The following is a 26,441-nucleotide window of genomic DNA, read 5'->3' on the forward strand; positions in this document are numbered from 1 at the left end:
GGGTTCACTTCGTCACTCCAGCAAACGGCTCTCCTGAGAGCTCAAGGAGCATCTGCGGTCGGAGAATGGCGGTCGTGTGCTGGCAAGACAAGTCACGACGTCGCACCTTCCACCTGACGTAGCACACAACAAACAGGAAGAGCAATCCCGACAAACCTCCCCACATAACTAACAACAGCCTCGCCCACCGTGTCTTCCTCAACCAACCCCGCCTACCCGCGTTCCTCCACCGGCGCACGAGGAGCCAGCGGAGGAAAAGGACGAAACCGCAGCTCCAGCACCGTCCTCGAGTCCGCCTCATGGTACAAGCCCGAACCCGCCGCCATGCCGCTCAAACCGCCCGAGAGCTACGAGCTCGACCAGCCCTTCCTCGAGCGCAAATCCCTAGACGAAGACGATGACGGCGACCTTTCCGATGTTGATGAGTTTGATCCTTTGAAGAATAGCAAGAGGCCGTATACCGATGATGCGGAGCAGCCGCTGAAGAGTGTGTTTGACTCGGATAAGAGTGAGGGAGGATTGGCGTGGTCGGATTCAAGACGGAGGAGGGGTGGATGGCAGCAGTGGCTCGTTCCCAGCAAGTTTTGCTGTGCGCTTATGCTGTTGTTTGTGGCAACATTGGTGCTGTTGCTGAGTGCTGGTGGGATCTGGGTGTACAAGTCCGCGGGTGTACCTGAGGATGGGGAGTCGGATGCATGGTATCCTTCGCCGAAAGGCGGGGTGACAGAGAGGTGGAAGGACAGCTATTCGAAGGCGAAGGAGATGGTGGGAAAGATGACGCTGGTGGAGAAGGTCAACGTTACGTCGGGAACCGGTTGGATGATGGGGCCTTGTGTGGGTAATACAGGACCTGTGGATAGGCTTGGATTTCCAAGCCTCTGTCTTCAGGACGGCCCTCTTGGCTTGAGGTTCGTGGATAATGCGTCTGCGTTCCCTGCTGGTGTGACTGTGGGAGCGACTTGGAACAAGGACCTGATGTATCAGCGAGGCAAGGCGCACGGCTTCGAGGCGAAGTTGAAGGGCATCAATGTCATCCTGGGCCCTTCAATGGGTCCGCTTGGGCGCCTGCCCGCTGGTGGAAGAAACTGGGAAGGCTTCGGCGCCGATCCAGTATTACAAGGCATTGCGTCGGCCGAGACGATTCGCGGCATTCAAGAGTCTGGCGTCATGGCTACAGCGAAGCATTTAGTTGGCAACGAGCAAGAGCACTTCCGACAGTCTTGGGAGTGGGGTCTGCCAAACGCCATCTCATCCAACATCGACGACCGATCATTGCATGAACTATACGTCTGGCCATTCGCAGATTCGGTGCGAGCTGGTGTGGCGTCGGTGATGTGCTCTTACAACCAAGTCAACAACTCGTATGCTTGCCAGAACAGCAAGCTCATGAACGGCATTCTGAAGGACGAGATGGGCTTTCAGGGCTTTATTCAAAGCGATTGGCTTGCGCAGAGATCAGGTGTCGCAAGTGCTCTTGCAGGTCTCGACATGACCATGCCGGGCGATGGACTCAAATGGCAAGATGGCAAGACTCTGTGGGGCGGTGAACTTACCAAGGCCGTCCTGAATGGCTCGGTTCCTGTTGATCGCTTGAATGATGCCGTCTTGCGGATTGTGGCAGCTTGGTATCAGCTTGGACAAGACGACACCGAGGTCTGGCCCAAGCGCATCGAGAGCAGCTCGGCGACATTCAGCAGCTGGACTGACGAGGAAGAAGGCAAGCTACATCCCGGTTCCCCTGGTGACGAAGAGACCGCCGTGGTCAATCAGTTTGTCCCGGTTCGTCAGACTGATGAGGGTGGCGACCACGATGAGCTGGGCCGAAAGATTGCCACTGAGGGCATCGTTCTAGTCAAGAACGATGACAATGTGCTACCGATCAAGCCAGATGGCTCCAACATCCACAGCACGAGATACGGCAAGTCGTTCGGCGAGTCCATCAAGATCGGTATCTTCGGCGAAGACGCCTTCTCCAATCCGAGAGGACCCAACGCATGCGAAGATCGAGCTTGCAACGAGTATACGCTTGGTGTGGGCTGGGGCTCGGGTGCTTCTCAGTTCCCGTACCTCATATCGCCTTTCGACGCTCTCAATGCGACTTTCAATCATTCATCAGTCAAGGTCACCACCCATGACCGACAAGCTCCGAAACATGCTGGTGGTATTGCTGAGAACCAGGACCTCTGCATTGTATTTGCCACCTCTGACGCAGGCGAGGGATATAAGAGCTGGGGCCCCGTCAAAGGCGATCGACCGAATCTACTGACGCAGAAGCATGGCGATACTCTCATTACTGAGGTTGCGAAGAAGTGCGGCAATGCGTACCAGAGTACCACGGCTGCGGCGAACACGATCGTTGTGCTGCATACTGTTGGACCTGTCGTCCTGGAGCAGTGGATCGACTTGCCTGGAGTGAAAGCCGTACTTATTGCGCACTTGCCAGGACAGGAGTCTGGCAATGCTCTGGCAGATGTCATGTTCGGCAAAGTCAGTCCCTCGGGTCATTTGCCATACACGATCGCGAAAGATGAGGACGACTACGGCCCAGACAGCAAGATCTTGACCATGCCCAAGAACCTCGTACCTCAGCAGAACTTCACCGAAGGCTTGTATATCGACTACCGCTATTTCGACAAGCACAACATCACTCCACGGTACGAGTTCGGTTACGGCCTCTCATACACCGAATTCCACCTTTCGTCTGTCGTGGTCGAAACGCACCCAGCGAGAGGTGACATCCCAGCTACTCGGCCTTCACTACTTTCGCCACCATCTCTTGACGACTCGATACCAGCTGCCTCGAGCGCTGTCTGGCCTGATGGCTTCAAGCCTCTGAAGAAATTCATCTATCCCTACATCGACTCTGCTTCGGAAGGCAGCCCCAACGGCAAGCCTGAATTACCCTACGATCCCGAGAAGCCGCATTCACTCTCCCCAGCCGGCGGCGGCGAAGGCGGAAACCCAGATCTCTACACTTCCGTAGCAACAGTCCGTGCAACACTCACCAACCTCGGCAAGGTCGCCGGCTCAAGCGTTGTGCAGCTGTACATCTCATACCCTCCGAAAGTCAAGGACTCCACCGGCGCTATCGTGGACACGCCCGTCAAAGTGCTGCGCGGGTTCGAGAAAGTCGCCGTCGGCATCGAGAACGAGAGCAAGCGACAGCCGGTGCAGTTCAATCTGACGAGGAGGGACTTGAGCTATTGGGATGTGAAGCGACAGAACTGGGTGATGCCTCGGGGTGACTTCACTGTCCATCTGGGTTTCAGCAGTCGGGACTTGCCGGAGAAGGTTACTCTGAATCCTTTTGGGATTTGAGAGGGAGGCGCAGGGAGGGTTAGGTTGGGGAGTTCGGCAGTTTATGGGTGGATTGTACAGTACTCCTATGCATAGGGAAGGGATAAACCAGGGAGATCGGACAGGTCTGTAGTGTTTTATGGATAGATGTGTATACCTATGAGTAAGGGTCCTGCATGTTTTTGTTTCAGGCAAGCACGCAGTCTTGACAAGAAGCTGCTCCACACGCCAATACAATCATGTTCTCTGCTATTGACCTGACACGCCCATTCTGCCAGCAAAGCCGCACCCACACAAGATGTCCAACAGGCCTCACCCTCGTCAATCAAACACCCTAACACCAATCTACCCATGCAACTCAAGCTTCTCCCGCAACTCCCCAATCAAAGCAGGAATGACCTCCCTCTTCTTAACATAGATCTTCGACGTCGCCTCAAGCTGCTTCTCTCTCCGATACAACTTGATCCGCAACGCGTCGTGCCTATTCAACTCTCGAAACTCTCCCGCGAGATCGATGGCGATGTCAAGCTCCGTCTTCACCTCCTCGATCTGCTCCTGCGTCAAAGTCGGCAGGGGATAGCGGTCGTCTGGTGCTGGGTCGTTGCCCCGATGAGCCTGACAGCTGGCAGCATTCTGGACTTTCTCCACAGCATCCCCGGCTCTCTGCCTCGCGACGTACTCTTCGGCGCCGTTGTCCCCCTTCCTACGCCAGGGATGTCCGTTGTCGGCGTCGGCTGGGCTTGCTCATAGACTCGAAGAGAGCATGGTCTTCTTTGGCTGGGCGCTGGCATAGAAGTTCTGTTGAGGGGTTGGGTTCTTCGTTTGAGGCTCGTCGAGCACCATTCCTTCCATGGATGATTGATGAGGATCGGCCTGCGAAGGAGCACTCTTGAAGGGGAGACAAAGACCGCGGGGTGTAGAGCCTGGCGTAGCTGGCTTGTTCTTGTTCTCGTCTTTTCTGCCAGGCTCTTGGGCTCTGTTTGGTGCTCTCTTTGGGTGAGGGGCGAAAATCGATGATGGCTGCGTCTTCTGCGCTTTGACGCTCGTCGAGTTTTGGGGATTATCCGTTGACACGTTTGGGGCTGCGATGGAGAGATCTTCAAACACTGCCGAGACTTTTGGCTCCGGAACAGGTCTCTTCGCGTTGAGTATCTGCGCACTGAGCCCCTCGATCCTCGCGATCGAATCCTTGATGCCGTCGAATTCGAGGGAATTATCGGCATTGCTGACATCCCAGCTCTTGATCTTCTGGCGGAGCTCTTTGCACTTCGCCTCGTACTGCTTGGAAGCCATTCGGTATCCACGAACGCGCTCGTCGAAGATCCTGTCGGCTCGCCAGCGATCGTCTTTGATGCCGTACTCCACGATCTGTTCCAGACGGCATGCGATGATTTGTAATTGGAATGCCGCGAAGTGAGGGCCGAGAAAGACGCCCTGCTTCGTGAACAGAACCTGAATCTGATGCAGCGACTTCGCGAGCCAGGTCGCGATGAGGGCTCCAGCTTCCTGGGAGTCGCGACAGTAGTTGAGTGGGTAGTTGACCAGGCTTGGAAGCATCTCCACGGTATCAAGAGGCGTCTCCTCCATGAAGCCGGTTGACACCAGTTTGCGCCCATCCCCCAGCAAACAACACTGAACGAGCGTCGTACCGTGACCATCGAAGCCGCAGTCGTTGACCTCGCGATCGAGAGGCTTGAGCTGGACATCTTGAGGTGCGTCAGAGTGATCAAGCGCGGTGGAGTGCTCGAACTCGTCAGGCGTAGTATCCATCAACTCCGATTCTTCAGGATTCTGGGCATCATCCTCGTCATTTTCGAGCTCATGCTTGCGCTGACTCTTGCACTGAGAGCTGCAATCGCGACACAGCTTGATTATCACGCTCTGCGTTGCAGGCTGGCCGCATGCGTGACAAGCGACTTTGACAGTCGTGCCGTTGCTGAGCTTGATGGTGCCGGCAGGTGCGGACATCATGAATTCGCGTTGAGGGAGCTTCGCGTCGCTGGTTAGTCAGGTTTGGTGGTGAGTTAAGAGATGATGCGAGCTGCGACGCGAGCAGTGATATTGGCAGTGACGTGAGAAATGAGGCAACAGCTAGGGACAGGTGAGGTCAGTAGTGCGTATTGTGATGGGGATGAAGGACGAATGAATCAGAAATTCGGAGTCGGAGAGTGTTGTTCGCCGGCGTCACGCGTCGACAGGTGACGTGTCTTGGCCTTCACATGCCAGTTGCAACGCAAGTGAATATCGGGAAGCCGCCCACGTCGCGAAATGCTACATATCGCGATGGTATGTGCTTTCAAACTATAATTTAGGGCTAACATTGCGAGGGATACCCCACGTAGCGCGTCGTCGCAGCAAGTAGGGGTGTGCTTTTGCAGTTACTGTCAAAACAAAGAAGCCACGCCCGTTTTTGTTCTTTGTTGACCACATGTTATGTGGAAGACGCAGGCATATGCACAAGCATTGTAAGAAAGTATGTGAGAGATATCGTAACCATTGTAACCATTCTATGCGTTGTAGACGATGCTATACAATTACGAGATTTACCTGTCTTTCAGACCGCCGCCATGATACTGCATAGTTCATTACTGTCTCCTCATTCCCCTCAAAGTCGAGCATCATTCCCCCTTGCCTGTGGGCTGTCCAAGAAGTTGCGAGTACGACTTACAGCTTAGCCGCTCAAGACATCAGCGTAGATCATAGAGCTGCCCTCCGAGGGAGAACGGAAGTAGCCGTCACATGCCTAATAACTGGTTTCTGGTAGCCTTCAAATAGTTGCTACTCAGAAAGACACTAGGGGGTTGTGGGGAAACGCGGCGTGGAGTTCCAGGCCCTAGCCTCGTACTGCTTCAGAGACTGGCAGAAATGGCCGAAAACATGGCAACTTTCACCGAGGCCGAGCGGCCACTGAAGGCTTCCCATAGATGTTGTTTAAGTATTTGTCCATCTCATTGCTGTGAGAAAAAGTTGCTTCTTTCACGTCCTGAGTTTGTTGCTACTTGCGAATCGCTATTTTGGTTATATCATCTTGTTGCTGCTCATTTCTGGATCATGGCCCGAAAGCTTAAGGTCGCGGTCAGTGGATTGGGGCGTATGGGTGCTCGCCATGCAATCAACTACCTTGAAAAGACACCACGAGCTGAACTGGTGGCTGCATGCGATCCAGGTGCAGAAGCTTTATCATGGGCGAGATCTCGTCTGGCACCTGCCGGCGTTACCATCTACGAGACATTCGACGAGATGATGCAACATCCAGACATCGAAGCTGTGATTGTCGCGGGCATCACGACCGAGCACGCACCGCAATCGATCAAGGCCATTCGTGCTGGCAAGCACGTTCTTTGCGAGAAGCCTCTTTCCACAGACCTTGCCATCAGTCAAGAAGTGTTTGACGTCGCCAAGTCGAGGCCCGACCTCAAAGTTATGACCGGATTCTCACGCAGATTTGATCAAAGTTATCGCAATGCTCGGAAAAAGGTGGACTCTGGAGCCATTGGTCGTCCGGTCGTGTTTCGCTCGCAGACCTGCGACAAGTACCGCGACGATGATTACTTCATTGGATACTCGAAGACTTCAGGGTCGATCTTTGTCGACGCTTCCGTCCACGACATCGATCTTGCGTTGTGGATGTTTGGGCAAGACAGCATCGTCAAGAGCGTCTCAGCTGTTGGAACTTGTGCTCGTTATCAGGGATTGAAGCAATACGGGGATGTCGACAACGGCGTAGGCATTGTCGAGTTTTGGGGCGGAAAGATCGCCTACTTCTATGCCTGTCGAATGATGGCAGTTGGGCAGCACGACATGACAGAGGTCATCGGCAATCATGGGAAAGTAACGATTAACGCCAATCCAGCCCACGATCTTGTCGAGCATCATGAACCCACGGGCATTCGCAGAGAGATTGGACAGACGTACTGGGACCGGTTTGAACCAGCCTTTATTCGTGAGAGCAACGAGTTCACGGAAGCGGTCCTGGATGACAAGCCTTTGCCATTCCACTTGTCAGGGGCGATCAAGTCGATGCAGATCGGGAGTGCGTTACAGGAGGCCTTGCGCACTGGCGAGAAATTGTTCTTCAACGAGATTGGAGAGAGCGTGATAGGACCAGGACTAGCAGCCAGACTGTGAGACTTGCTTAGCAGTCTTTGGATGGGTTGACTAGATATAAACACTCTCTGAAGCACAAATCGATGTGTCAATGCACATGCTCTTACCTGTTCTTCGCATGGTCGGAAGTGCGCGTATGCAATGGCAGGCCCTTTCATAGGTAAATGGTGTGGAGATTGCACTGATGAGGACGGCTATCAATGGCGCGTGTTGTACACAGATAACCGTAGATCTTATCTCACCGCATACGTTCGGAGTCAAAGATCTCCAAAAGACAGTATCTTCGACCAAGACGTCAGGGTAGTGCGTAGTTTGTCGTAGCTTCAATGTCGTGCGTAAAAGAAGAAATGGGCTGGCATAGAGATCCATTCGTTGCAATGCACCATTTGCACGACTCCTTTTACCCTGAATACTGAAGTAGAATGCATCGAGGGCTCATTTCCGAGACCCTGGCTGCCCACATCTATAGTATGTACCTCAACGGTTTCATACCTTAGACTGCCTCTTCTGAGGGCCACGAGCCTTTTCACCGCGCTTGTACTCCCTTCGCCACTCGTTGGCATGCTTGACGCCAAAGCCATGCTCAAACACATTGCGGACCTCCTCGAGTGTCATCTGCGAGCACTCCGGGAAGCAGAAGAAAACGAAAATCCAGCCGAGGAAACACAGTACGGCGTAAAATCCAAAGGTACCCGAAGGTGTGATTTGTTTCATCATGGTCAGAAATGTCGCCGAGACAATGATGTTAGGACCCCAGTTGAAGACATTGATCATCATCGTACCCATTGCACGGACCTCCATGGGCAGGAACTCGTTCGCTTGCCAGGGTACGCAACCCAGGCCAGCAACGTAAAAGGCAACAAAGAGGATCATCGCGACCAGCACAAGATATGCCGGCCAGCCGATGTGGTCGCTCGTGAGCTCCAGCGTGCGGTGATCGATTGGTACCCAGATGAAGGCGACGGCAGCAACCACCAGGCAGATGGGCATCGCCCACATCGTACAGAGTAGGAGCTTGCGCCGACCAACTCGATCAATGATAAAAATGCTGAGAACCGTGAAGATCCAGTTCACCACAGCAACAACACTGCCGACGGCGATGGGGTTCGAGAAGCCAACGATGTCGAACAGCGTGGACGAGTAGTCTTGGGGGGAAGTCAGCACGACCGTGAAACCATAATGTGCGGACAGTAAACTTACACATAAGCGTATTGAACCCGCAGAACTGCTGGAAGAACATGAGGCCACATGCAGCGATACCAGCGCGAAGGTTTGCAGGAACCCAAAACAGTAGTCGCATGGACTTTGTGATCGATATCTCTTCATTCAGTGACTTGGCCGCGTTGACGCCTTGCTCGATGGAAAGCATCTTCTCTTGAACCTGGAGTTCTGAAGCATTTCCATAGATACGCCTGATGACGCTCTCGCATTGCTCTCTTCGACCGTGGAACATCAATTGACGAGGAGATCTGCGAATGTCAGACATGCCCGGCAATTTTGATAGGAGGCAGAAACACATACTCTGGGCACCAGAACAACAAGATACCCAAGACAATAGAGGGTATTGCTCCGATTCCGATCATGTAGCGCCAGCCATGATTGACCTTGTAGAAAGCAGCATCGAATGCATAGGCCAAGACAGAGCCAGTGCCTAGGAATATCATATCGACCGAGATCATTCTACCGCGGAACCGAGCCGGAGCGATTTCAGCAATGTAGAGCGGAACGATCATGGAGGCAGACCCAATGCCGAGGCCGATGAGGAATCGACCGGCACACATCTGTGCGATGCTATATGAGGTAGCCTGCACAATCGCTCCGATCGTGAACAGAATGCTCGAAAACCAGATTGCTGGTCGTCGACCATACTTGTCGGACGTCACGCCGGCAATGATAGCACCCACGAGCGCACCGGCAGCACACAGTGCTGTGATTGCCTCCTTCTCCGAGCTTGTGACTTCGCGGCCTCCAAGGTCGTCTCCAAGTACCACGAGTACACCCGAGATGACACCAGTGTCGTAACCGAAAAGCATGCCTCCGATGGCGGTTGCTGCTGTACAGAGCTATGCGAAAGCGGATGGCTTGGTATCTTCGATTGTGTCCAATACCTCGCCATGTGCGGCGGCGATTTCGACGGTAGTCATATCTCCCTTTTCCATGGCGACGTCGGTCTCCATACGGTCGTTCGAGGTGGATGACATGCTGTGAAGGTGCAATAATGAACGCACTTAATCGCGTACCCAAAGCAATGCGTGAAGGGGGGTTGGATGGTCGATAAGTTGGCTTGGATGAACGACGGATTGTACAACCTTGCAAGGCTCTGTCTGGATTTGAGTAATGAGACAACGGCTTTTGAGTGAAGTGAGATTGGCCTAGAAACATGACATGAGGACACACATGGAAGTGGATCTGGGGTCCCCGCGTGGTCGTTCGTGGGTGCAGAGGAGTATGCACTAGAGTGGCTGAATCGAAAGCGGCTAAAATTGCCGAAAGTCTGGCAGGTCTGACCGAGAGTCGAGAAATTTCAAGCGAGAATGCTAGAGGTAGGTGGTCGGCATCTGTTTCGGCCACAACTCCCATGACCTTCTCATCCGCGTAGAGTGTGATATCAATTCTCGCTGTTCGTGAGCTGGCTAAGCAATCTAGAGTAGGATGTAGAGCTTGATCGTCTAGTAAGTGGAGGAATTTCGGCGCAATTTCATTCGTGCCATGACATTCAACCCTGAGTGAAGTTATGAGACTAAAGGTTTTTGCACATGCGGTGCTAGGTAAACTGTCATTTTCATCTTGTCGATTGCTGTCTCAGAATGCTCATGCAAGACTGCAATTCTCGAAAACAGCCTGGGCAATAGCGCAGCCTGGTTGGTGGAATTGCCTGACAGACGGAAGAAACTGCATATAGTATCTCGGATAACGACTCAAGAGTAACAAAGCCCGGACGTAGATTGCCAGTTCGGGATGTGTATTGTTCTAGCCACAATCATCCTCTTTTCACTGACAAGGCTGGATGACTACACAGAATAGAAAGATCAGTCGGCTATTGCGCGGTTCGGCCCGGAACGAAGCTCTTCTGCCGTGGCAACTTCCAACATTGATGCATCTGTGTAAATTTGCGTGCCCGGCTTTCGTCAAAGTCCATTCCGTACACTATTTAACCAAGGGCAGCCTGATATGTTGCGACAATGGGCAGCAACGAGGCAGTCGACGATGGCGGTGGCGATGGCACAAAAACACTCCAGGTGTGTGTAGGATGCCGATTCCGCAAAGTGAGATGCGATACCAATGAAGGAGGATGTCGCAACTGTAGGAGCTACGGCATGGAGTGCGAGAGGACTCCAGTCATTCGATTCAAGAACGCCGACCCGAAGTTGATGGAGTATCCTCCCGACCAAGTCTGGCCTGCGAGGAGGGCGACCCTTCGCTTTTATGATGAGACACCGGAACTCAAGGACATCTATCACGTAGAGGGCCCAATCTCCAACATCGCCCAACGGAATCAGTCGACACGATGTGTGGGCGACCTAAGAGACACATCTGCAACTCTTGCAGCGGATTCAGCTCCGAGAAACACTCTCATACGACGAGAGGGCGGCAACGAGGTTGTCATTTCTAGAGCTTTGGACATCGTCAATGAAATTCAAGCATGGGAACATACGGATACGAGGCCACACAATGGCAGCGGCGTATCGCCTGCATTCACTTCACAAATGGAGGACTCTCCGTACACGAACTTGTCATCACAGGTCAACGAGTTAAGCCATGTACGAGAGCAGTCCACTCTCAATCTGTCTCGATCGGAAGCTGTGCTGATGCGGAATTTCATAGAGAACGTGGCGCTTTGGGCAGATGGTCCAGATCCCAATCGCTCCTTCGAGTTAGAGGCCTCTCGCATAGCTATGAGAGAGCCGGTTTTGAAGCATGCCATCTGTGCGTTCTCATCGAGACATCTGAATCGGCATGATGTGAACAATGTTGCAGAAGCGCTGGAGCATCAATCAAGGTGCCTTGAGCTACTAATTCCAGCTGTGTCCGGACAGCGACCCGTCAGCGATGGCGTCCTCGCAGCTGTCGCCATTCTACGACAAAATGAAGAGATGGACGGTAAGCAGTCCCACCTGTCGTCTCGCAGTAACTAACAGCAAAAAGAGTATGACAACCGCTTTCATCTCGAGGGTGTGACGCAAATCCTAAACGATGCATCCACGTTCACATTCGCTGGAGGCTTAGGCGAAGCTACAGCGTGGCTCTGCCTGCGAGAGGACATTTATGTCTCACTCACCACCCAAAGCGCCATTCGTACCAACTTGGTACCATTTGAGTGCGCTACATGGATGAAAGGAGAAGGCGATTCATGCTGGGCGAACCGAATGATACTTCTCTTGGCAAAACTGCTGTCCGTTGCATTTCTCGAGAACGCCAGTCCAACAGCTTTGGCAGATATTTCTGCTCGTATCTCCAAATGGGATCTCATGAGGCCGGATACCTATCGACCTCTGTACTTCGTCCCCAGAGATCGTGGGTCTGGCCGCCATCTACCGGAGGTCTGGATGCTGGCTTCTTCCCAAGCGATCGGCTTACAATATTACCACATCGCTCAGCTAGTGCTTGCTGTTTCAAGCCGCTTGGACTCTACTCGATCGTTCAACCACATCTATGAGCACCGTGCTGTTGAGAAGAGGGTTCGCCACCATCTTCTCTATGTGGTAGGAATAGCAAGATCGAATGAGCGAGCCCAGAACACATGGTTTACGGCGCACCACTGTCTTTCTGTTTGGGGCATCTATCTGAGAAATAAAGGCGACCACCAGGCATGCCTAGACTTTCTGAAGGAGATGGAATGCCAAATCGGATGGCGAACAAGCACGCTAATGGAGAGACTATCAATGGAATGGGGCGATGATAGTGAATGAAAGTCGGGTATCGCAACTCATATACCTGAAGTCTGCGATTGATCGACCAGGCTGGCATTACAGGATGCTGCACCATGGCACTCGGATTCTATCAAGAGAGCACATACAGAACATTGAGGCCCAGCTATTCCAGACGAAGCTCTGCACATGGCATCCCAACGCATGGGCTAGGTCTTTGGCCAACGTGCAACGACTTCCGGTGTGTGTTCGGCCAAGTCCGGCTAAAGACATTCACTCGAGTGGGAACGAGCTTTGACCACCTACTGGTCTCCGCGCAGCCCTATGTCCCAAACAGCCAGGATCGATACCACGTCGGCCACGTGGCGCAATGTAGATGTACTTACACACATGCTACTTCGCTTACACCGGGCATGCTGCAAGCTGTGTCATCGCCTAGATAAGCGAGTCGAAGAGCAAACAGAGGCACGATCTGCAGTCGCGGCTGTGAAACCATTCAGCTGCAATCCTACGGTGCCAAGGACTTTTAACTATAGCCAGCGATTCATACGCAAGTCTCTTTTTTTGATTCTGCTTATGAATTCCAGCCTGGAGGTCAACCCGGTAATAGCCCCAGCACAAAATCCTTCGAAGGATTCAGGATCATTAGAGCTAAGCTTCACGTGGAGATCCAAAGACGCTAGTCAATGACCCTACAACCGGCCACTTGGGATTGCGCGTTCAGTAGTATGAAGACTATTACACCGGTTCATTGAGGCTGAATTGACGTGTCGGTCTTGATGGTCCTGAAATCGACAGAACGGAGCTACTGCCATGACCATTTCCCCAACGTCAAGGGCTCGTCTTGGCATTCACTTTAGCTTCCTCCCAGTGCCAATGTTCTAGGGCAGAGCTAGACTGGGGGCAGCGGTAGGATGCCGGCACATGTCCATGTATCAAGAGGCATTTGGTAGAAGAAATTCAAGATCGCGTCACTGGGTGCGTTCCAAGTCACACTCTTTCTCGAGATATCCAATCGCCCACGGCAAACTTTCGGTTCTCCACCGTGTGCTCCTTGCCAAGAGCCCACATCAACATAATGTCTCCTCCACGGCTCAGATCAACACTCCAACGACGGCAGCGATCATCTGGGTGCGAAGGAAAAACGATCTCCTCTTCGAATGGGAACGAAGAAGCGGCCATCACAAGGCCGACTATCCGAAGACACAAGCGACTGAAGGCGGAGGTGTTGTTGAAAGAAGAAAAGAATGAAGTTGCGGTTGATAAAGAACTCGGAACGACTTTGCATGTTTCAGAGAGAGCCACAGCCAGACTGCCGCAGAAGCACCACGATCAAACAGTCCCCACTCCTCAATTTATCTCGTTCGACAGCACCGCAGAGCTGATGATTCACCTCAGCACCCGAATCATTGACCTCATGAACGACCGCAATTACACATCTCCGTTCTTGAGCTGTTTGGCTCCGGACATCGAATCACCTGGCAGCTGCGGCAGGTCAAATGTAATTCAAGGCTTTAAAAAGATTGCCGAGGCGTTACCGAACCACCGCAACAAGGTTCAAAATGTGACATGCACTGTGGATGAAGACACTGGCACAGCCAAAGTCGTCATGACAATGAGGGTCTCGGGGTTTGTGTACGAGACAATAAGACAGAGCTCAAGCCTGTTCACGTGGGTGCGGGAGACAGATGGAGCTGTGCAAAGTACTGTGTTGTGAGAGGCATCGAAGAGTTCGATTGAGCTAGTCGATGAGCAAGGAAACTAGGTCCCGATACAGACAGTCCAGACGATCATTTAACAGCGGCTTTCAAAGCATAAAGAGCAGTGTCTGAACTGCTGTTCGTATCCTCAGCAAAGCGAGGTAAGAGTCCCTGAGTTTCGATATCCTCGCATGTTTCGAATTCCGAGACATGCGAATAGTATACGAACGCAACTCAGCTTCATGGACCGGAGCTCATATGTTATCACTGTTCTGAAAATAAGCACCCCCCAGGGATGTCCCAAGACTGTCATTCATTTGATTCGACCGACGTGTGAAAGACCAGCTCGTGGTTATTATCTGTGAGATGAAGTTGATAGGCCCCTGTTGTATCAGGGCCCATCAGATGTGCCCTGCAGTGTGTCACATACTGATCATTCGGTCAGGTCACCAAACCTGACCAGAGAGACCCTTCTTGCTCTTCGAATACTTCTCGCCAGAGCGGGAAGAGATCTTGCCATTGGTGTTGGCCATGTTGCTGTCTGGACCTGGACTGGCGTTGGGTTGCTTGATGGATTGTGGGTGGTGTGGGAAAGCTTGTGAAATGCTGGCGTACTCTGTGTCACTTCATCACATGTGAAGCATAGTCCAGACTCTCATGTATCCTGACCTGCTGTAATATCTTCCACAACTACTGTCGCTTCGCAACCTGAACTCACTTCTTCAACACCCCGTTGCTCTACAAGCAGAATGCAGCTCGCCGGGTTCTTCAAGATGGCCATCATACTGGGCTCTCATCTCGTACTCCAAGTGGCTGCCGAAGCATGCGGAGACTATACCAGCGTGGGCAACGTACCTCAACAACAATTGGAACAGAACCCGTTCTCTGACTGTAGCCCACAGGGATGCAGCACCCCTGGAGACGTTTGCATATCGGGAGGCAGCCTTGGAATACCCATCTGCAACGCTGGGCCATGCAATCAATACATTGCACAGGGCTATAACTGTCAAGCTTAAGGCTGTGCGGAAGATGCGAAAGTCTTGAGTTGAAATGGATATCCAGTCGCTATCTCAGAAAACGGGCACCTTGACAGCATCCAAGTCGTAGAACCAGCTATCAAGACTGGCCTGATCGAAAACACACTCCATCGTTCCGTTCTCTTTCCATAGCGGCCGCAAAGGCCAAGCACAGATCTGCTGGTTCTGGCCTTTGTTCTCTCCTAGCAGCACTGTTGCATTCAACGTGTTAGGGTTGACCCCCTTCTCGACCCAATCTATCATGACTTTGAAGTTGGTCTGCGGGAACGGCGCGTTAGGCTGGTAAGGATTGTCCGAACAGTGTGCCGCGCCTGGGATGGAGTAATACTTGTACCACTCGCTCAAAGCTGCCTCGCTGGCATTGTATGAAAGGTGCCCATACATGATCTTTCTCACTGACTCGCGATAGCGCACTGACGCGGCTGTGGGGATCGAGTTGTCGCTTTCGCCATGGTAGTGTAGGATCTTGTTGCCGGCTTGTTGCCAAGAAGATAGGTCGGGCCAAGTTGTCTGCAGTGAATCTGAGTACATGTGCAGACCGAGTATCATCCACTCCTTGAGTGAATCGTAGGTTACATTCTTCAGCGTCGGGAGGGTTGAGGAGTTCTGAAGCCAGAGATATCGCTCCACCCATTCTGATCCGTAAGACTGTGTCCCAAGGCCATTTTCAGGAATCTGCCATTTGCCAGTAGCATTGTTATACTCAGTCGCGGCGTCTGCGAAGGTTGCGCCGTACTGGTACGGGACGTACACTTGTCGACCTTTGCTGTCTTGCAGTCCTTTCAAGATCTCCGCTGCCACAGCAATGCCCTTCTCCGAGACGGTTCCATTCTGTGCGGGCGCTGCGAGGGTTGTTCTACTGCTTGGCGTCGCTGGATATGAATATGGAGCTCCTATGATCGACTCCAGGTCGAAATGGCGGGCGCACAGGTCTGTTCGAGACACGACTCCATCCCCATTACCGTCCAGGAGGTCGCAGGCTTTGATCGTTTCATTGACAATTCTGTCGAGCTCGCAACTCGGGGGATAGTAGTCCAAAGTCTGCTCGACGATGCCAGAATGAAGATGATTGACCTGTTGAAACGAGTACCGCAAGGCCGGAGCGCCGATGATCGCACCGTCGTAAGTGTCTGCAAATCGTTGAACCTGGCTGAAACCCTCACGGCCGCCTTCAGAGCAACCCTGATCCGAGTCAGCGATGTATTTCGTTCACTAGTACCTATAATCACTCAGCAGCAGAAGTAGATTGGCATACCTGGTAGTAGGTGTATAGAGTGCGGTTTGAAGCGAAGAAGTTCTGGGTGAAAGCCTTGCCAATCACCGTCATCTCATGGATAGCTTGATAACCTACACAAGAAGGTTAGCCTAATGTCCTTGAATGCATTCGAACAAGCCTCACCCATCATGTACACTGACTGCCAGTTCACAGTGTTATTGGCAAGAAGAAACACAGCATCCCACTGCACGTCGAATCCCCCAAACCCTCCATCTGTCAAGCCAGTCGCAGCACCGTACGGAATTGCACCAGCAACAGCCGTGTTGCCTGAGTTGATAGCTAATCCACCACCTCCAGTAGCCAGAAATCGGGTTTCAAACTTGTTGGGTGCAGGAAGCCAGTACGTTACTAGTACTCTGTCGTTGACTCGGCCTTCGTGCGAGTATGCAAATGTGACGTTGCAATAATCAATCACTGCGTCCGGGTACATAACATCCGAGATGCTGATGTTGTAGAAGGCGTTTGCAGAGACTGAAGAGTCGTCGATGATGATGCCTTGGTAAGCATTTTGAGGGAGAGATGATCGGGCGTGGGCAGTGGTGCAGACATCGGCAAGGCTGGAAGCGCTGGTGAAGCCACCGGCATGTAATGGAATTAGCATATATGAGAGCATCTTGATGATTTTGATGAGCCCATGGGACTCAGTTGTCCACTTTCTCGGGGTCTTCACCCTTCTTAAGCACGCGGCATCATTTCCCCTCATTGACGTGCCGTGGGGACATCAACTAGCGCTGGGGTATCATCTCCGATGGTTGTGGTTTAGACACTCTCTACCGACGGCCGTGTGGAAAGAACTCACAAGTTTAGGAGGGATTTGATCATTTTGCGAAGATGAAGTCCGCTCAACTCGGCCGAAGACGAGATCGACATGGTCACAGGAAAGGTGGACCACATGCCCCGGCTAAGTCTTCTTCCCCACGATTTGTTGCCCCTGAGGGGTATAAAGACAGTGACGATGTTCTTTTGGCTACTCTGACCTCCTACACAACATAGCGATACATCGGATGCTGATCGCCCAGATCAAAGATATCGGACGGCACCTCCTTTGGATCCGCCTTGCCGTACTTCTCATCCCTCCACTTGTTCTGCATCCTTAGGCAAATACTAAAGATGACCGTCAAGATAGCACCAGCAAACAGCAAGCCTGCGCAAATAGCCATGCTCTTGACATATTTCGGCGCCTCCGATTTGGGGAATAGATGAGCACCTAAGATCGAGCCGCTTTGGGCGACGACGCCGAAGATAATCAGTCCTGCTCCACGTTTTGAGGCCGACCCTTGGTTGTCTGTGACCCAGGTAAAGGTGAGAGCACTGGCTGGGACTCCACCACACAGGATCAGGAATGTGCAGAAGTATCGTACACCAGGTGTCTCGATGAGGCTGAGGAGGAGATAGCCCACGCCGCCGACGCAGCTCAAGGCGCAGATGAATGGACCTCGGATTCCAAGTCGATCCGATGTAGTGCTCATGATGACACAGACGATGAATGCCATCAGGTTCGGTGGAGCCACCAAGCCTTGTGAAGTGAGCTCGTTTCCAATACCAATGTCCTCAATGATAGTTGGTAGAAACGCTGGAAGCGAGTTAAAACTGCTATTGAAGCAGAAGATGATGACAGCCCCGAGATAGTTCTTGTAATCGTAAAAGGCTGCGAAGACTTGTTTGAAGTTGAGTTTGCCTTCCTCCTCTTGGCCTCTGCCTTTGATTGCTCGGGAGGAGACGATCTCGTTCTCTCTTGCAGTGAGGAAACGGCACTTGTTGGGCGCCTTTGGGAGAACATAGCCAGCGACAAGGGCGAGGATGATGGTCGGAGCTCCTTCGATGATGAAGAGCAATTGCCAGCCTTGGAGAGCGGTGCGAGCGTGTAAGATGCCGTAGGCCATGGCAGAAGCGAAGCAGCTGGACAGAGGCCCCGTCGAGAAGAAGAGCCCATACCGGAGCCCCATCTCTCGCCGGTTGTAGTAAAAGGACTAGGACCACTTGTCAGCTTCGATATGACATGGGGCGATGAAGGTAATATACCAAGAACAGAGGAATGCCAGGGGCAAAGGCAGCCTCAAACACGCCGAGGAAGAATCGGCAGACCATCAGCGTTGCGAAGCTTGTTGCCGTTGCCTGCAGCATGCTGATGGTACCCCAGCCAAGAGCAGCACACATGACGAAAACCGGAGGTGAGACGACTTTCCAGACCAGGATAAGCCAGTGGAAGCAGATGTACGCAATGAAGTACGTTGTAATCAGCCATGCGTAGTCATCAGATGTGATTCCCAGATCCTCGCCTAGGCCAGCAGCGTAGGCGTTTCCTTTACGACGTCAGCATGTTGTACTGTGAGCAGATTGTCCTATTGTACTGACCGACATTGCCACGATCAAGGAACGAGCCTGGAAGCACATTAGTATGATAGCAGCTCAGGTCCTGAACGACGTACAAAGATTGATGACCATAAGCCTGCGAGAGTTAGTCACGCGACAAGATAGCTGCAATGGCTGCTCACATCGTGATGAGGTATGAGTCCAACTTCCCTCTTCTCCTCCTGAGCATCGTACTCCACAGTGGGCGCCCCATCTCCAGCCTTGGGAAGTTCGTCAATGTACTGGGCCTCGCCCATAGTCTTCTCTTCCACAGGAGACGCAGCCATCATGAAGCAAGGGTGAGGGAAACGTGCAAGAGTCTAGGTTGGAAAGAGTTCGAGCTGATCGTTGCAGAGACTTCAGGCCGTCTATGCTCCCCATATACCCTCACCCCAACAGTGCGGGATAGCGTAGGCACGGGGTAGCGCTACCAATGGTTGGGGTCGATAATAGGCTTCGGCCGGGCTGTGCGGCATCATGCCGTGGTATCATCGTTCCACGTGCGAATGCCGAGCGCAATGTATCCGAGGCCTGTCAAGGGTTGATGCCGAGATCGCTTTCACGCGGGGCACTGAGGGCGTACAACAGGATTGGCGTCTGATACTTCATTGCCACATAGACTATAAGCCATCGAGAGCCCGTCTCGAATAGTATTTGAGAAGCCAGCAGCCCAGGCTATACACATAGCATATCATCACTTCAGACTTTGAACCAACTCAACCCAATCGTACAAGAGCATAGACCATGGCGGAAGTCCAAGAGTTCAACATCCTCACCCCAGTGGGCATGCTGGGATACGGTTTTCGCTCCGATGAGTTCTGGTACGGCATCGAGAAATACTCGCCCGCGGCTGTCATCGTCGACAGCGGCTCAACAGATGGCGGGCCATACAAGCTCGGCATGAATAGGATGACTTGCGGCAAGGGCTCATACATACGAGATCTCGAACCACTCCTTGACGCCGCGTTTCACAAGAAGATCAAGGTTCTGATAGGATCCGTCGGTGGTGATGGCAGTGATCTGCACGTCCGTGAGATCTTCGAGATGGTCAAGGGAATTGCGGAGGAACGAGGATACAACTTCAAGATTGCCACGATTGACGCCGGCGTGGATCGACACCTCATAATCAACCGTATCCGCGCGGGAAAGACGAGTCCATGTGGTCCTGCACCGGAACTCACAGAAGAGGACGTCAATTCTGCAGTCGATGTGGTGGCACAGATGGGTTGTGAGCCCTATCTCAAAGCACTGGAGCAAGATCCTGACATCATTCTCGGCGGCCGCTCGTACGACCCAGCCGCTTTTGCTGCGTTTTGTCTGGCAAGAGGCTGCGAGCCTGGAGTCGCCTGGCACATGGGCAAGATCATGGAGTGCGGAGGCATGTGCGCCGTTCCCAAAGGTCGCTCGATGATCGCAACGATGCGGAAAGACAGCTTCGATCTCACCCCATTGTCTCCGGAGGAGCGATGTACACCATTGTCCGTCGCTGCCCACACGTTATACGAGAAGACAAGACCAGACAGATTACCAGGCCCGGGCGGAGTATTGCATTTGGATGGCTCCAAGTACGAGCAGATCACGGAAAAGACCACTCGCATTCGAGGAGCCAAGTTCGTCCCGACTCCTTACCAAGTGAAGCTCGAAGGAGTGACCAAACTTGGCTACCGCACCATCTTCATTGGTGGCATTAGGGATCCCATTCTCATCAGCCAGATTGATGACTTCCTCGAGCGCGCGAGGAAATACACACAAGCTTTGTTCCCTGAACTCGATAAGTCCGAGAATTGCCAGTTGAAGTACCAAATCTACGGCCGAAACGCAACCATGGGGCCACTGGAGCCGGATATGTCAGTTGGACATGAGATTGGTGTCTTTGGTGAAGTCCTCGCGTCGACGCAAGAGCTTTCCCACACCATCGCCAACAATGTTCGTGCAACCGTTCTGCATCTTTCGTACGATGGGCAACTTGCCACGACAGGAAACTTTGCATCACCCCTTTCGCCTCATGAGCAGGAAGCTGGACCTGTGTTCAAGTTCAGCCTCTACCATTTGGTCGATCTCGAGGCTGGTGAAGAAGTGTCCCTGTTCCCCATCACAATGCACGATGTGAAGGCCAGCCAAGAGCCTCGCACCTTGAGCACTCTCAGCAAAGAGCAGTTCCAAGCCATCGAAAGTGGGAAACTGAAGCCTTTAAACCGCAAAGTCATCCCATCTGGCGCAGCACCTTTATCCGAGATTGCTCGGGTTGTCAGATCCAAGAACTCAGGTCCTTTCGAACTAACGCTGGACGTCATGTGCGACACTGAGGATGCTTACCAGCGCGTCAAGAAGGCGAATCTCCTCACGAACGAGACGATCAAGAAGCTGTACAGAGTCCGAGATGAGGACATTATCGTGAACATGTACTTCGAGCCGGCACTGGCTTGGAAGTGCACCATCAAGCGGCCATGGGCACAGGGCAGCGTGGGAGAGCGTGACACACTTGGCACGCAACAGCATGCTCCACTCCTAACAATTGAAGTGCCACCTGCGGGGTCCAAGTCGGTTCCAATCATCGGTGCGTCTGCGTAGCCGGCAACGAGTGGTATAGCTGTGATGGCGAATGGAGTGAACGGTCACAGGTGATCCTGGTTTCTGCCCTGGCGTTCATAGACTTGCATTTCTGCAGCTTCGTATGTAGATTCATAAGTATACCTTTGACATCCGTTGAACTCGCAAATCCCGAATTCGATCAGAAAGTCGTGTCAAAGGTTTGAGTGCCAAAGAAGTTGAAGCTGGGGGCATCATCCATCGACCACGGAAGATAGAAGCCGGCGCTGGTATCCACAAAGCCGAATCCAAAATCATTACTCGCGACGTCGCTCATTTGATCGTACTGTACGGCCCATGCGTTGGTGCTGTCGACCTGTGGCTGAGGTAGAAGCTGCTCATTCGGTCCCTCCGTATTTGGAACCAGCGCAGCATTGGACGGGGCTTGCAACGTTTGGTCACCAAGCGGTAGGGATGATTTGCCTTGGCGGGTAGTCTCTTCTCCAGGGGCAATTGTCGCATCATCGGCAGTCGATGCGTTCGGGGCTCGATTCGGCGTCCAAGACCTCAACTGCCGCTTGATGATGTCAATGCTACGACGAATACCAGGCGTCTGTCGCAACTCGCTCTCCAGGATTTGCAGTAGCATTGCAAGACGCTTCGTCGCGTCCTGACGCCGTCGCATATCAGTAGATCTCATCTCGTGCACCTGGACAGTGGCAGCGGTGTACACACAGTAGCTCACAAGATATGACATCTTCTTCCAGTGAAAAGTTCTTCCATAGACGATGAACATGTCATGCACTGTCTGAGCACTATTAATGCAGACATTAGTGGCATGCGATGCAGTCTCGGGCCTGTCGAGATATGGTCTCCAAAGTATGATGTGCAAAGAGTGGTAGAGCAGGTTTAGCGACAGGATATGCGGCGGCGGACAGACTTCGCAGTCGGTAGCCATTTTCAACCCAGTCGGAAGATCGTCAAGCCAAAGGCGTAGCTTGTTTTCGATTCTCGACTGCCTTTCCTTGAGGGCCACAGCGGATGGTCGACTTGGGAAAGGGAGCATAATAAGCTCGATGATCGTGCCGAGCCGGCAGAAGAATTGGAAACAGGTTGTCTGGTAGGTGTCCGTATTTGGATAGTCCGGATAGTCTGGAGGCAGCCAAAGGTATTGATCATCAGCGTGATCCAGGAACTCTAGCGCTGAAGACGGCAACTTTGAGAGTGCAGGTGGACGTCCAAGTGACAAACTCATCGACTTGTCCCAGATATATGCTGAGCAATAAAGCCTCTTGCGGACTTCGAGCTCGACGGGTGTCAGTTTCTCAAGATGCATGAGTTCCTGAAAGTTCAGATGCAAACCGAGGTCCGTCATCATGCGAATAGCCATACCCAGGTATAACCAGCCTTCAGACGTTTTGCCGACCGCACACTGGCGGCCACTGAGGACCAACAAGCCTTGAATGGTTGGGATTTTGGGCTTGGTAGCCCCAAGCTCATGCATCAAAAGCTCTTTCGCTGATGACAGGAACGATTCTCCTTTCTGAGCGACTTCGTTGTCCGGGGACTCTGTTTCTAGATGCCGGGCTGATAGGGCAAGGATGCAATGGAGCAGGAATTTTGAATAGTAGGGTCCACCAAGAGCCATGTCCATAATGAAGCCTTGAGGTCTATATCAGAAGCGTAGTCTTTGAGTCACAGCCGCGGAAAGACTTACATGGCCTATAAAGGTAGTTGTGCAGAGGATATTGCCAGATCCAAAACCAATTGAGGAGCTTGTGGACCAGTTCAGGCTCTGCACCGAGGTCCTCTGTGGTCTTGCTCTCGACTAGGGGCTCCCATACTTCATTGAGCATGACATAGTTGTTCTCCAGCGCTGCTGCGTGCTCCTTCTGCATGTTTTGGTGCATTTTGGGAGGCGAGGGCTCCATGTGCCATCCTGTCAAGCCGCCGTCAGAAAAGCGAGAAGTCGGTCCATGGTACGTTAGATGGCCATGCTCATCATGCCCGACGTGAGGAGATATGTCATCCTGTTCCGTATTCTCCACGGGGGGGAAGTCAGATCTGGGAATTTGACCTGCTGGAGATCGGGCCGCATTTGCTTGAGCTGAAGGAGAGTCTGGGGATGCAGTCTGTTTTGTTTGAGCAAGTTCAGCCTGCAAAAGTTCAATGCGGGCATTTGCGTGTTCCAGGCGGGATGCTGTAGCTCGCTGTGCATAGTGGCAATGGTCATTGCTCTGGCGGCAGCGCCTGCAGGCCGGCTCTTCGCCATCGCATCGAATCTTCTTGCGGCGACATTGGGCACATGCAAATGCGTATCTAAAGGTCGAGTCAGTCACTATGCAGGTAGGTTAATGGGAATGTCGCTATGGAATCCTTCCCCACTCGCTTCTTTGGATGGCTCCTTGAGATGGCTTGTGGTGAATACGTCCCGCCACTTGCGTAGGAAGGAGAGATACGGAGGACGGCATGCTTACCTGCGCGGGCCTTTCTGCCTTGTGGCTGCTGTATTCATACTGGCCATGCAAAACCTCCGGTTTCGTTGATGTCAAGAGATGCATGTTGAGGACCGCGGTCGATGTACATGTAGAAAGTGTGGTTGGAGGATCGTCTTAGTTTAAGCTAGACAAACTCTTTTTGGTCAAAAGCGGGGTCGAGCCGAGCGGGGACCGTTTGGGTTCAATGTCTGAAATCGTGGACAAGGAATATGTACAGCTGTCTCGAGTAACAGGTTTTCTCTGAGAAGGTCTTATCTTACAGATGTCTAGATGACAACAGAAGTCTCATTGCATCGACAGCCAGACTGCTCGATGAAGCCTCGGTCCACCGGAAGCTGATAAGGCTGCCATACTTGTACATCACACGGCGATGACAACAGAAGAGGACTTCTTGGAAGATGAGCCTGTCGTACCAAGACGCAACTCAAGGCTAAGCAGGGCCAAACCCAGCGCTTCCTTTGCTATTTTTACACGCCAACATCAAGCAGCCCAATGTCTTACTCACAAAATAGCCATAGCATTACAAGGACTCGCAACCCCAGCAACAACATTCAACGGCTGACTAGAGAAGAAAAACGTCCATCTCTGTAGCCGTCCACACTGCCTGCTCAACTCCTCCAAATCCCACGATTCCCCAATCATCATGCCCCATCCGCTTAGGAAGACCTCATGCATACAGGCGCCAGCAGGTCGAATGAATGGCATGGCCTCATACGCCACGGTGTCCGATGCGACTGCTGCGAAGCCGTTTTCCCAGTGCCATTTCAAGAATTCTTTCGATGCTTCTAGGCCGCAAGCGGTTCGGGGATCGCGATATGGGAGTGCTAGTTTCTCGTCGTGTGAGAGTGCACTGTATGCAACCGTCCAGCCTGTGCGGATGATCAAGACGTCGCCCTGGCGAAAGGTGACACCCTGCTCCCTGGCTACCTCCTGCAATTGCCAAAGTGGAATCCGGTGGCTATCGAGAGGTGAGAATTCAATGCCCTTCTTCAGAGCATAGCGGTACCAATCCAGTAAAACTCCTCTAGCCACAATCCCCGTCTGCGCCGCGTTGTGAATCCCCAGCTTATCCCCTGCCTGCGGTCCAGAAATCTGCTCCTGCGTCACACCATTATAATGCCTCACGCTCCCCTTCTCTGGAAAATCCAGATAGGGCACATGTCTTAACCCATCGAAATGACTCGAGCCTTGCGTGTCCATCTGCAGCGAGTCGTCGTTGGCTCTTCCTTTGGCGTTGATGCGGTGGATGCATGGTTCTCGTGCGGGATTCATGGGTCGCGCTAGGAAGTCCAAGGGTAGATTGAGTGGTATTCTGATGCCATGCTGGATTTCGAGTGCCGCGGATTTTACTACTTCTGGGGTGAGGAGGTTGAGGCGGCCGAGCTCGTCATCTTCGCCCCATAGGCCCCAGGCGCTGTAGGGCGGATCATTGGGTCTGAGAGGGAGTTGTTCGAATGTAGGAAGCTCCTCTTTGGGTTCTTCGGTGTGGTCTGAGTCGCATCCATTGCTGGTGTGAGAATCTCGGACTGGAGCTTCAGTTTTAGTATCCTGGCGGGTTATGGCGGCAGACATGATCATGGACGCGAATGTCCCTATGACACTGTCTTCGCACGTTTAGTTGTGCCAGGTCCACTATTTTCCAAAGCTCATCGGTCTTGCGACAACGGCGAATGATTCGTATCGATGGAGTTTGGGACGGATCAAAGCCTGGCGGAATGATGCCGAAGACCGAACGGAATCTTGGGAGCTATATCAGCTGCAAGCTTCCCACATGCCGGTGGCCCAAGAAGGAAGTTATAGCGGTTGGCCGTTGTTCCCAGCTTGGGAAGTGGAAATCGCTTACAGAGCATGGAGCCGGCAGCCAAGCCATAGTCCAGGAGATGGAGAGCAGACATCATGTCTATTCAGAACATACCTTGCGGTATAGTGTACAATGTCAAAGTGACTGTATCACCTCCACTTACTTCAACTCTATCGCCAACAAGCGATGCAGTCACGCCATGATCCCTCTCCATCATCGTTTACATCACTGTCCAAATTTGTTAGTTCTTGAACCTATTGTCGACGGCCATCCAAAGCGACAAATTTACCCACCCCGCATACAAGACACTGAGGACTATAGCTTGATCGGAATCTTCAAGCTCCTACTGTCCTCACTAGGGTTCATTTGCCATGGAAAATGACAACAAGACACTCTCAAAGCCCAGCGTTAAAAATTAGATATTTGCATTCATCCACAGCTGACTTACCTCAGCCTGATCATAGCAGGAATTCGAGCACTTGACTCGTAGGCCATATTCTAGCTGCGGTTTCCGACCCCACAAGGAGATATCCGACCAAAACGGAGACAAAGTCTTATCGCGTCCAGAGAAGGACGAGATCAGGCTGCTTTGCTTTAAGTGCGATCACATCTCGACCTGTTGAGCTGTTACGTTGCAACTCCCATGTCTTCTCTCAGACAATTACCGCAAGCGGTGAGAATAAGGATAATGATGCTGGCCGCCAGACCACGGAGTCTTGACAGCGTCCCATATACCTCGCGGTTTCATACGCTTGGGGCGATAATCCTGCAACATCGTCGATGGTCGTCAATGGACGCCGGATGCAAATTCCCGTGAATACCGAACGTGCCCTGCGAAATCTGCTTGTTCGTGAACTTCGTGAAGCTGACCACATCCACAATCGGACCTTCTGCGTCATCTCAGAGGGGAGGTTCGGTACGGGACCTCCGAGCTTTCGAGAACGGAATCCTGTTTCCTTTTTGGACACTCCTGGCC

General features: G+C 52.5%; 11 protein-coding genes across 11 annotated transcripts; 5 read left to right on the plus strand and 6 right to left on the minus strand.

Annotated features, from left to right (window-relative positions):
- Window positions 1-324: 324 nt before the first annotated feature.
- M409DRAFT_60206 (glycoside hydrolase family 3 protein) lies at window positions 325-3,318 on the plus strand (the record flags this gene model as incomplete). The annotated part of the gene is made up of 1 exon (XM_033814389.1): window positions 325-3,318. The coding sequence occupies one exon, from the start codon at window positions 325-327 to the stop codon at window positions 3,316-3,318; it is 2,994 nt and encodes a 997-aa protein (XP_033660984.1).
- Window positions 3,319-4,041: 723 nt separating this feature from the next.
- On the minus strand, window positions 4,042-5,265 carry M409DRAFT_60207 (uncharacterized protein; the record flags this gene model as incomplete). Its single annotated transcript, XM_033814390.1, has 1 exon — window positions 4,042-5,265. One exon carries the CDS (start codon window positions 5,263-5,265, stop codon window positions 4,042-4,044), a length of 1,224 nt encoding a protein of 407 aa, XP_033660985.1.
- Window positions 5,266-6,348: 1,083 nt separating this feature from the next.
- M409DRAFT_29395 (uncharacterized protein) lies at window positions 6,349-7,425 on the plus strand (the record flags this gene model as incomplete). Its single annotated transcript, XM_033809446.1, has 1 exon — window positions 6,349-7,425. One exon carries the CDS (start codon window positions 6,349-6,351, stop codon window positions 7,423-7,425), a length of 1,077 nt encoding a protein of 358 aa, XP_033660986.1.
- Window positions 7,426-7,890: 465 nt separating this feature from the next.
- On the minus strand, window positions 7,891-9,437 carry M409DRAFT_29396 (uncharacterized protein; the record flags this gene model as incomplete). The annotated part of the gene is made up of 3 exons (XM_033809447.1): window positions 7,891-8,549; window positions 8,605-8,873; window positions 8,926-9,437. The coding sequence occupies 3 exons, from the start codon at window positions 9,435-9,437 to the stop codon at window positions 7,891-7,893; spliced, it is 1,440 nt and encodes a 479-aa protein (XP_033660987.1).
- Window positions 9,438-11,213: 1,776 nt separating this feature from the next.
- On the plus strand, window positions 11,214-12,314 carry M409DRAFT_70637 (uncharacterized protein; the record flags this gene model as incomplete). Its single annotated transcript, XM_033818825.1, has 2 exons — window positions 11,214-11,505; window positions 11,551-12,314. 2 exons carry the CDS (start codon window positions 11,214-11,216, stop codon window positions 12,312-12,314), a joined length of 1,056 nt encoding a protein of 351 aa, XP_033660988.1.
- A 1,036-nt stretch (window positions 12,315-13,350) lies between these two features.
- On the plus strand, window positions 13,351-13,989 carry M409DRAFT_60211 (uncharacterized protein; the record flags this gene model as incomplete). Its single annotated transcript, XM_033814391.1, has 1 exon — window positions 13,351-13,989. One exon carries the CDS (start codon window positions 13,351-13,353, stop codon window positions 13,987-13,989), a length of 639 nt encoding a protein of 212 aa, XP_033660989.1.
- A 1,053-nt stretch (window positions 13,990-15,042) lies between these two features.
- Window positions 15,043-16,886, minus strand: M409DRAFT_70638 (uncharacterized protein; the record flags this gene model as incomplete). The annotated part of the gene is made up of 3 exons (XM_033818826.1): window positions 15,043-16,191; window positions 16,265-16,356; window positions 16,409-16,886. The coding sequence occupies 3 exons, from the start codon at window positions 16,884-16,886 to the stop codon at window positions 15,043-15,045; spliced, it is 1,719 nt and encodes a 572-aa protein (XP_033660990.1).
- Window positions 16,887-17,265: 379 nt separating this feature from the next.
- M409DRAFT_70639 (uncharacterized protein) lies at window positions 17,266-18,730 on the minus strand (the record flags this gene model as incomplete). Its single annotated transcript, XM_033818827.1, has 4 exons — window positions 17,266-18,255; window positions 18,308-18,588; window positions 18,641-18,667; window positions 18,715-18,730. The coding sequence occupies 4 exons, from the start codon at window positions 18,728-18,730 to the stop codon at window positions 17,266-17,268; spliced, it is 1,314 nt and encodes a 437-aa protein (XP_033660991.1).
- A 651-nt stretch (window positions 18,731-19,381) lies between these two features.
- On the plus strand, window positions 19,382-21,208 carry M409DRAFT_70640 (uncharacterized protein; the record flags this gene model as incomplete). Its single annotated transcript, XM_033818828.1, has 1 exon — window positions 19,382-21,208. One exon carries the CDS (start codon window positions 19,382-19,384, stop codon window positions 21,206-21,208), a length of 1,827 nt encoding a protein of 608 aa, XP_033660992.1.
- Window positions 21,209-21,368: 160 nt separating this feature from the next.
- Window positions 21,369-23,076, minus strand: M409DRAFT_29401 (uncharacterized protein; the record flags this gene model as incomplete). The annotated part of the gene is made up of 2 exons (XM_033809448.1): window positions 21,369-22,828; window positions 22,884-23,076. The coding sequence occupies 2 exons, from the start codon at window positions 23,074-23,076 to the stop codon at window positions 21,369-21,371; spliced, it is 1,653 nt and encodes a 550-aa protein (XP_033660993.1).
- A 1,089-nt stretch (window positions 23,077-24,165) lies between these two features.
- M409DRAFT_29402 (uncharacterized protein) lies at window positions 24,166-25,236 on the minus strand (the record flags this gene model as incomplete). Its single annotated transcript, XM_033809449.1, has 1 exon — window positions 24,166-25,236. The coding sequence occupies one exon, from the start codon at window positions 25,234-25,236 to the stop codon at window positions 24,166-24,168; it is 1,071 nt and encodes a 356-aa protein (XP_033660994.1).
- Between the last annotated feature and the right edge of the window lie 1,205 nt (window positions 25,237-26,441).

The sequence above is a fragment of the Zasmidium cellare genome (genome assembly GCF_010093935.1).
Source record: "Zasmidium cellare ATCC 36951 unplaced genomic scaffold M409scaffold_51, whole genome shotgun sequence".
Taxonomy (NCBI): Eukaryota; Fungi; Ascomycota; class Dothideomycetes; order Mycosphaerellales; family Mycosphaerellaceae; genus Zasmidium; species Zasmidium cellare.